The 10,906-nt window shown below is 34.9% G+C and overlaps 1 protein-coding gene across 3 annotated transcripts in view; it reads left to right on the forward strand.

The window, feature by feature from the left end:
• LOC126253031 (bromodomain-containing protein 8) overlaps positions 1–3,006 on the forward strand; it is a 279,380-nt gene extending 276,374 nt beyond the window's left edge. For all 3 annotated transcript variants that reach the window (XM_049954097.1, XM_049954098.1, XM_049954099.1), the window contains exon 18: positions 421–3,006. In XM_049954097.1, coding sequence (XP_049810054.1) covers positions 421–426 — 6 coding nt within the window. In that variant the 3' untranslated portion in view covers positions 427–3,006. The remainder of the gene's footprint in view (positions 1–420) is intronic.
• The last annotated feature ends 7,900 nt before the right edge of the window (positions 3,007–10,906 follow it).

Below are 10,906 nucleotides of genomic sequence, written 5' to 3' on the forward strand. Positions count from 1 at the left end.
AACAAGTATGCCAGGCACTAGACGAAAACATTGGCACAGTTGTCGAGGAAGAGAGCACAAGTGATGTCATAGCCAGCACCACAGCTATATAACAGCAAGGCCAAGGCGACACGACAGTCATTCACAACATGAAAATGGCCAAGAAGAGCTTGGTCGAAAGCTAGAGGGTTTTCTACCAACTGTCTCTGCTGGAAGCTTGAGAAGGTTTTATTCATTCATATCACTGTAAAACCATGCATTCATACACTACTTTTAACAGCTTGGAATAACTTTTTTTCATTACCGGACTGAAAAACTCAGTGGCCTTATTGACTGGTACTTTAGGTGTGTTATGAATATGTTTTGTACCACATAATAGATAGAAACTAGGACAATACAGTGAATTAGCCTATTGATAACTTCTTCTTCTTCTTTTTTTAGGTCTGAATTAAGATGAACCAGAAATCATCACTGTTTTTACTAGATATGTGAAACCAATGTTACAATGGCTGTGTAGATACGAAAACTTCTTCATATTATGTAAAACTGAAGTAATGTTACAGACATGGAGTCCATTGTTTCTAAGAATTGTTTATACCAAATGTAACCCATGATTTAAGCATTTTCTTTTGCTTTTTCTACTGTCTTTTTCTGTTCTGACAGCTAGGTATTCTGTCATTCTACAGACTGAGTGCCTATGAAAACATACAACTGTAGTTACAGTTTCTGTAACTTTGGTTGCACACACTTTGAGACTGTCATTGCTGGTTACATTTATTGCTTAAGTTGCCCTTCTGTTTTAAGTTTTACAATAGTTATGGGTTGTATAACCTCTTAAAACATATAAATTAATATGGAAAATAAGATGAATGTTATTACTTCAGTTTAGGTACTGAATGGTGATGCATGCTGTTGTAGATAAAAACTATAGATTTAGTTCACAATTAGTCCCAATTTTTTTGTTTGACTTTTAAGGGACAAGTTATTTATGTGGTTTATCACTAAAGAACAACACCTGGCTTTGTGAAACAGTTACCAAAGAACTTTTGTCCAAAGTATACTATTGTTGTTTTTTTATAACAGTGCCCCATAGTTTTACACATTATAATTTTAACGTGTTTGCCACTGATAAAATTTGTAAATAAGCTGTGACTACTGACTACATATTCACTGTGATCATTTATAAAAGTTACATTGAATCATATTTTTTACTACTGAGGCATATGATAAAATTGGTGTTATTTACTTTTTCTGTCGTATGTTCCTGCTACACCATATGAAATAAATGCTGTCTGTTGAGGAATCCCATATAGAGAATGTTAAATGGCCACTGTTATCTATCACAGTAATTTCCAGCAATGACAGGAAAGTGCTTTCACTTGCCAAAAGATGAAACTCTCTTCTACTCCAACAATAACCCACTACGCAGGAAGTCTTACCCACACCTGTTTCCCTTTATTTTGTCATTCCTTTATGTGTACTACTGAGTCCAAAGCAAATTATTTCTAATATGAAAGCATGATATGTTAACTTTGTTCCTATTTCATAATTGTTCAGGTTGCTCTTTCATCTGGTACTGACTGTAACACAGCATTTCTGCATTTTGATGCTCATTATCACCACATCACTTTTTACTCATTTGTTTCTGAAAATTTTTCTTAAGAAATTGTTTTATCTGTATTTTTTCTTTATGCCATCAAGAATTTAATCAATCAGACTATTATGATGAAATAACATTGCAAAACATGCAATCTGCAGGATACCACTTAGCAATATAAAGAGTGGTATTTGGTGTATTATAAGATTTTTTATTTTTTTTCCATATTTATTTGGACTACAGTTTTTTAATAGTCAAGTGCAGACAAAATCTACAAAAATTTGCTTAATTTGAAAAGTTACTGAAACTGACAGGAAAAAGTGGAACCAAGTCTTGATCGTTCTGAAGTTTTTATCATCCCAATACAAAAAGTTTTGCACAAATGAATTGTAAAAAGAAGAGCAAGATTTATGAATATGGTGTGTGCAGCAGGTTGCTCAAAAATTGTAAAACATCATACTACAGGTACAGGATAGAAATTGAATGAGACAGCTGGAATCCAAATTCCAGAAAAGTTAATAATTCAGAAAGAGGACAAAGTCCATGCTACATAAAATCTAACCATAACAACAACAACAAATTGTAATGTTACATTCTTGTTCAATATCCCCCCACTCTCTCTCTCTCTCTCTCTCTCTCTCTCTCTCTCTCTCTCTCTCTCTCTCTCTCTCTATCACACACACACACACTCTTTTTCGTCCCCACCCTCTTTCTCACCCACCCTCCTCAAACCCCCGAGTGTTCTGCTGTTTGTAACTATTTCCTTCTACGTCTTCATCTATCTTTACTTCTGGTCCAGTTTCTTGTGACACCTCCAAATTTATGTATTATTAGATGTTGATTGACTCAACTGTGCAAGACTAAATGAGTACTTGGTTGAGGGAACAAGTAGCTTTGTGTACATAAGTCAAGAAATATGATTACGGGTGCTAGACGATAAACAACACAAGATGTTTGTTTACTATTAGTTATTTATCTTTGACGCTGCATTCTGTGCTGAGCTGTATTATTAACTTCTTTGAAATTTGTATGTCACATATTACATTCCATTGTTGCCATTCAGTTTCTTTCCTGCACCATGAATTGTGTGTTTCTGGTATGTATTTATTCTCATGTATGTCACCTCTCCGCATCACTGCAGAGGGATGTTTGACCCAAAAGTTCAAGTTTTGGTATTCACTCTTTCCTATAGTTGTTAATTTGAACACGGTGTATACTTTCAGTGAGTGTGATCTTTTTATTCAATCTGGAAGTTTATTTATTTTTTTTCTTTTAAATATTCTTGTAAGCACTGAAATGTAATTGTGCAGCAATTATTTTATCATCACAGTATTTTAAAGATATATTTTTTATTTTTGCAGTATATTGTAGATAGTGACCTAAATGTATTATACTTTATATGGACATTATTAAATGTAGACTGAAAAAGATGAATTGCATTTTTTCTGGGAAAAATATCATCATTAATTAGTTTTCATATTCCTTCATCATCCATAATATCATATATATTAAATATGTAGCCTGACAAAGATTTGTGTGTGCATGGAAGGTGCATCTAGAATTACTTGTGGTGCAGTAGTGGATAAGATGAAATGTCCAAAAGCATGTCTTGGCATGTTTCTGGCCTCTTTGTTAGACACACACTTCACTTTATCAGGCTGTAGTGTTAAGAAAATAACTAAGAACAAAAATAATCTGTTCTCACTCTGCTGGAGCACTCTTATATGCAGAAATTATCAAGAGAGAATTCAGTTTATAATTCACATTAAATGTGCAGTGCTGTAATTAAGAAAGAAATTTCAACATAATTAAATAGTTAATGGGAAAGAGTGCAATATGCTATAAATATTTAATTTGTAGTTGTTGTGCTTTGTTGTGTTTTATGTTAGTGCAGAAGGCAGACAGTAAAGACAATACTGAATACTTAAAAATGAGGAAAGAAAGGAATCGTTATTAACTTGATATTGCAGTTACACAAAGACACTATTCGTTCCAAGATTGTTCCCAGTTCTAAGTGGAGAGAAAAAAACTGGATGAACAGTGTTGTTAAATGCAATCAATTTTTAGGAGTTGAAGAAGGGATAAGAGAAAGATGGCCTGAAATGAAACAGTCAGTTGAATTAATTTTTATAAGGGTACAAACAAAGCAAGGGAAACTAGAATAGGCAAAGCGCAAATAGATCAAAGAAAACATTTGGATGACAGTAATGTACACACAGACAGACAGACAGAGAGAGAGGCCTTTTTATGGAGCTAAATGTTAAAACATGAAATAAGCTTTACTGTTCATTGTGAATAACCAATATACAAGGATGTCATCACATCTGACCACTAAATTTTGTTAAATGGAGAGCTTGTTTTTAATTCATCCAGAATACAGGCTCTGGCTTTGCGTGTGAACTTGAAAAACAGCTCTGTTAGTGTAAAACTATTTTACTACTATGAAATGAATGAGTTTCGTAAAATATTTGGACCAACCAGTAGGTTATGTGAATACTTCTTCTCTCTTAATACGTAGTCGATTCACACCAAAATGTTTTAAAATGAACTTTCTTTTCCCCTGTGTTTGTCTATTCACGTATGTTACTGTTAACTGGTTCCTGTTGTTATGTAAACACTTCTATTTCTTGAGGATCAACTCTAGAAAACCATGAAAATAAAATAATCTTGAAAGAAATCGCCATGTTTTTGTTAATTTTAGGTCTACTGAAAAAGCACTTTTTATTGTGAAATTGTGAAATGAGACAGAACCAGCCTGTTAAGGCATTTTCTTTAGAGTAATATTATCACATTCCAGTTTTTAATTTGCTATGAACTTCCTACTTCCTATTAATGGCACTGAACAGAATAAGTGAATACCAGTATTTTTTAATAATATGAGGGTGGGTCCAAAAGTAATGCCACCTGTGTCATAAAAAGATTTAATAATGAGCATATAACAGTGAAATTACTGCAGATTGTAGTCTTAACTGTCCTCTATGTACTAGTACCATTTAACAAAGTCACCCCGCAATTGTACATGTTTGCTCTGTTGTTGAACCGAGGCATCAAAGCAGTTTGGATAAATTTAGGGTTTTGCTTCTTGACCCATGGTTTTAAAGCTATTTGAACCTCATTCATAAAAAAAGGTGTATCAGTATGCTGTAATGGACACCAGAAATGTGCGGCATTGGGTGAAGAAATTGAGTTATGGAGAAATGGTCATTGAAGATAATCCTTGCAGCAGTCGGCCGGCAAAACATGTGTCACAGATGACAATTGAGGACATGCTGATGAAGTGATTTGAGGAGGCAAACACATTAAGAGTTTACAATCAACAGCGAAATTTATGTAACCACTCTTGAGAAACGTAAGGTGGCAGTAATGGGTGCTTCCACAATCCAAGCAATTGCAAAAATGGTCTGACTTGACCCCATCTGTTCATAGTATAAAGATGACCCACATGGTTACAGATTCAATCACTTGAATAAGGTTAAAACAACTTTAAATTCATGGTCCAGAAGAAAAACCCGTGAATTTTCCGAAACTGATTTTGATGCCTGGGTTTAACGATGGCATTTAAATATAAATGCATGTGGCAGTGCTAAACAGTAAGTTGTGTGGAGGACAGTCCAAGCTATGCTGTGCACTAATTCCACTGTATACTGTTCATTATTAAATTTTTATTGTACAAGAGGCTTTACTTTTTGATCCACCCTGGCATAAATAATTTCAAACATCAACTGGGGACAGTTAGTCACATTGTCAGTGAATGGAATGCCGCCCAGCACTGCAGTGCAGAATTTTGGAATAGTTTGTTGCCATGAAAAGTTATTTGTTTTCATTATGGAGCTGCTGTAATATTGGTTGTATTGCATAGTTTCCTAATACACTAATGTGTGTTGACTGTAGGTTGTTACTTTGTTGTCTGTTGGTTCACAGAAACCTTTTTCCATCTTTCTTAACATCCAGGAAGAGGCATTTATCTCCAAAGCCCCGAATAACATGGTAATGCAAGGGAAGATGGAAATTTTTTTGACTATCATGCTATAATTAGCCGACAAAACCAGTCAATCAAAGATAGAAAATCATGTTATCATTGAAACCATATACGATTTTAGCAAACACAACTTGGGACAGGCATGTACTGTATGAGTGTGTAACTTTATATCACTATAAACATATGAGTATTTCACAATTTGTGCCACAAAATGAAATCCTTAAGTGTCCATCTGAGATATTCAGTGCTGCAAAAGAATGCTCACAGAAGGTAAAATAGGTAGTGATCATGTGCATTATGCATGGGAAATATGTTATTTGGAAAGGATGTAATCCAATTGTCCATAGTAAAGTTGCAAAAAGACATGGTCCATTAGGAAATCTTGGATAACACGTGCAATACTGAATTTTTGAAAGGAGAAAAAATAAAAATGCAGCAAATGAAAGGGAATACAGAAGTCTAAAAAATGAAACTGACAAAGTGCCAACTGACTAAGCAGAAATGTATAGAAGACAAATGAAGACTACAGAAGTGTGAATAACTAGGAGGAAGATTGCTGCCACCTATAGGAGACTTGGAGACCTTCGCAGAAAAGAGAAGCAGCTGAGATGGAAAGCCAGTACTAAGCAATGAAGACGAAAGTGGAAGAAATACATAGAAGGGATGTACAAGGGAAATCAGCTTGAAGACAATTTTATAGAAAGGGAAGAGGATGTAAATTAAGATGAGATGAAACATATGATACTGCAAGAATGATTTGATAGAACATTGGTAACTAAACTGTAACAAGGTATCTGGAATAGACACCATTTCCTTACAGTTATTGAGATCCTTGGGAGAGCCAGCCATGACAAAAGTATTCTATCTCATGTGCAAAATAGGATGCACATGAAATGTGATCAAATTTCAAGAAGAATGTAATAATTCCAATTCCAGAAAAAGGCATGTGCTGAAATGTGTGAATAGTACCAACTGGTATAAGTGTTCTTATGGTGTCCACATTTGTTGTGTTGCATGCCAATACTGGTAAGAACTCGTGTGATGAATCACGTGTCAGTTGTTGTTAGCTAATCATAACGCTTGTTCATAATTTCCGATGCTTTCACAAATAGACTTACGTAGGTTTTTTATTTGAAAAAAAAAAAAAAAAACTTGGTTTTATTCAGGATTCCAATTCGCCATATTATTTTCCACTTTTTTGGCCACAAAATCCTATTTTTCAACATAATTTTCGTTCAATCCAGTGGCCTTATGTTACCGTACTGGGAGGACCTGTATGCTTGCATGGAACCACTCTACTGGTAAGACATTGGAGCCAATGTCTTGCTGCATCAATAACCTTCCTACCATCCATATACTGCTTCCCACAGAGGGCATCCTTTATTGCGCCAAACAGATGGAAGTAAGGAGGTCTTTTGTTGGGCGGTGAGAAACCCAGTGGGAACACAACTTTGAGTACCCCAACTGGTTGATGAGTGTGTCAGCACTGCAGTAGAGATGTCCATTTGAACAAAAAGTTGTTTGATTGTGATTCATTGATCGCATCGAATGAGTGTGTCTGCTCTTTCCACCATTGCAGGATTCACAGCTGCATGCATCCCACTAGCACACGGAAGATCAGTCAGGTTTGTGCAACCTTGTTACGATGATGACAGACACCTCGTCCAAAGACTCGTCAAACTTTTCTACACTGCCAGGTCTATGTAGACATTCTGCAAGTGCCTGTGAATATCTGTGATTTCTTGGTTTTCCGCCAAAACAAATTCACTGTCAGCTCTCTGCTCGGAACACACTTCCGTTACAGATGGCATTTGGAAGTCTTAGTATAGTGTCGCAACTCGGAATTTCATGATGTGATATAAGATTATTTAAGTAAGATCAAATATATCACATATTTTCTTTGTTAAGTAATCTTACATTTCATGTACACTGAAATAATTCTTTTTGTTTTATTTCTGAATCTGACATTAACATTTTTTATCTCTGAAAATTGAGATACTCCATAGATGCACTTGTTTAAGATCTTTCATCCCACAAAATTTCACTGCACCATATATTTATGTTTGTACCTGATGATGGCATGACAGCCAAAAACTGGTTTGTGAAATAAATAATAAATATTGCAGAATATTAAACAAGTGTTGTGTTTTCATTCATAATGTATAAAATAATCTACCAAGAACCGATGAAACAGTCAATCACTGCAAAATCAAATTTTCTTTCCATTCATCAAACAAACACACAAATCAGTAACCATCCTTAAAATTCATAAAAATCGTGTCAGTTAAAGTTATTCTTGCACACTCCATATTGAAAACAAATGTAATCAATTCATATTGTGCATTGAAAGAAATCACTTGATTCAGCTGTTCTCATTGGTTACTGTATACCACCACCTGATTGGCAATGACCAGTGTCAACAAACTGCCAACATCAATGCACAGTGCAAGAGCTGCACACACAGTAAATGCAGTTTAGCCTTAACCAACATGGTTGCAAAGTACTGACACAATTTTTTTTTTATGGAAGAATGGAAAAAACCGGTAGAAGCCAAACTTGAGGAAGATCAATTTGGGTTCCGGAGAAATTAAGGAATATGGTAGGCAATACTGACTATGACTTTTCATAATAAATGTGTTTAAAAAAGATAAACTTGCGTTTATAGCATTTGTAGATTTAGAGAAAGCTTTTGACAATATCAATTGGAATAAACTCTTTGAAATTCTGAAGGTATCAGGCATAAAATACAGGAAGCATAACGTTAATCACTACTTGTACAGAAACCAGACTGCAGTTGTAAGAGTCGAAGGACATGAAAGGTAAGTATAGTCGAGAAGGGAGTGAGATAGGGTTGCGTCATGTCCCTGACATTATTCAGTCTGTACACTGAGCAAGCAATAAAAGAAACCAAGGAGAAATCTGAAAAGGGAGTTAAAGTTCAGGGAGAAGAAATAAAAACTCTGAAATTTGCTGATGACATTATAATTCTAACAGAGACAGCAAAGGACTTTGATGAATTTGTATGTTTGGGCAGCAAAATAACTGATGGTCAAAACAGAGAGGGTGTAAAATGTCGACAAGCACAGAAAGTATTTCTGAAAAAGAACTTTATTAACGCTGAATATGAATTGAAATGTTAGGAAGTCTCTTATGAAGGTATTTGTCTGGATAGTAGCCTTGTACTAAAGTGAAACAAGGGTAATGAACAGTTCAGGCAACAAAGAATAAAAGCTTTTAAAATGAGGTGCAACAGAAAATTAGATAGGTAGATTGAATAAATAATGAGGTGCTAAATTGTCTAGGGGAAAAAAAATTATGACACAGGCTGACAAAATGAAGAGATCGGTTGATGTGACAACATCATAAGGCATGAAAGAATCGTCAAACTGGTAAAGGGGTGTGTGTGTGGGGGGGGGGGGGGGGGAGGGGGGGGTGTTATAATTGTAAAGACAAACCAAGGCTTGAATACAATAAGCAAATTTAAATAGATGTAGGATGCAGTAATTATGTGGAGCCACAGAGATTTGCACAGGCTAGACTAACACGGAGAGTTGCATCAAAGCAGTCTTTGGACTTAAGACAAAAAATGATAATAAGTAGCAGTGAAATCAAGCTAGAAAATTTGATTTCAGTCTGCCAGTAATTCATCAGGAGACATACTTACACAGTATTGGCATTTATTATTGTTGTTGTTATGGTCTTCTGCCTGAAGACTGTTTTGTTGCAGCCTATCCTTTGCAAGCCTCTTCATCTCGGCATAACTGCTGCAACACCTCCATTTGAAACTGCTTGCTGTGTTCAAGCTTTTGGGTTCCTCAATAATTTTTACTCTTGACACTTACCTCTGCAATTTTTACCCCTGCTGTCCCCCCTCCCTTGTACACGCCCACACACTCTTCTTTTCTGAAGAAGTCTTTGGCTGAAAGTTAAATATGCAACAGCCTTTCCATTGTGCTTGTCTGTAAATCACTGCATCTCTTTACAGTAAGTGGTAATCTGTCCCTTCTTCCCAATATTGTTGATACCTCCTAATTTGTTATTCGAGCTACCCATCTAATCTTCAGCATTATTCTGTAGCATCTAATTTCAAGTTCTTCAATGCTCTTGTCTGTTTTGCTTGTGCTAATGCCAGTGAAATTTAACTTTGTAAATTAGAAGGAAATACACTAGTTTCGAAAAAGCATTGATATGTTTCAAAAACAGTAGATTCCTATGCCTGTAACAACAGAGCTCTGTTTACAATACACTGTTACTTGTCATGTAGCTTTGCAGTGAACAGTGTGTGCCACTTCCCATGTTTTTAATGGAACTTTTCAGTCCTTAAATTTAGATAATCAGATAATTTTTAGGATGTTTAATTGTCATTTGAATTTATAGAGTTCCACAATTTCTTTTTTATTTTAAAAGACTATTGATGAATTTTTAACAAAGTCATCAATTCAGCCAATGCAGACCCACAATAAGAGAGACAAGGCTATAAAAATTGATTTTCTGAAACAATATTCCTGAAATGGTGCCTGTCCATGCGAATGGCAAAATGTAACCGTCTGTGGACATAAGCTCAAATGGAGTATCACAGTTAAATTGTTACTGCATATAAAAACAAAGAACAACTTTTCTTTCTGCCAAAACTAGACAGGTCAACAAGAAAAGAACAGTCTTCAGATATTTGAAAACAGCATCCAGATTGGGGCCAAAATGACAAGGTACAAGTGATGTGCTGTGGCATAATGGTTTCTAATATAGAAGGGGAAAAAAATTTAAGTTGTTTCTTTAATATTTGCTTATCACTATCATGTTTATGAACTAATTTTGAAAAGTATATCATGACATCATTAATTACCTGAATCTTTCACATTTCAAAAAATTTAAAGAAAACTGGAATAATGCTAGTACAGATGATACCTAAACATGGACTAATTTTGTTAAAAAGAATTAAATGATTCAAAAATTAATAAACCCATTATGTTTTATTGCCAAAACTTGAAAAAAGCTATGAGTACAGTAAACTTATTGAACTAATATTTGTGGGGAGAGATGAATTCATAATCAGGTCTTGTGGTGCTCTGAATTAATTGAGAAGGGCGGCAATGGCTGTGAACAACCTCATTTTAAAATCTAAAAAGAATTGCAAAATTTTTCATCATTCATTGTGACTTCTTACATGAACTTGACATGAAAGGAATTTATCAGTGAAAGCATCAATCGTATTTTCTACTTTTGGAAGCGCTGTAGAAATATGAGGCAATTTGTAAATCAATTTCAAAAGAAGCTGCAAGTTAATTGTGCCAACATTTGTGATATTTGTGATATTTGTCACGTGAAATTTCTGTCTTTATGTTTTAGACAGT

This window comes from Schistocerca nitens, chromosome 4 (genome assembly GCF_023898315.1).
Source record: "Schistocerca nitens isolate TAMUIC-IGC-003100 chromosome 4, iqSchNite1.1, whole genome shotgun sequence".
Classification (NCBI taxonomy): Eukaryota; Metazoa; Arthropoda; class Insecta; order Orthoptera; family Acrididae; genus Schistocerca; species Schistocerca nitens.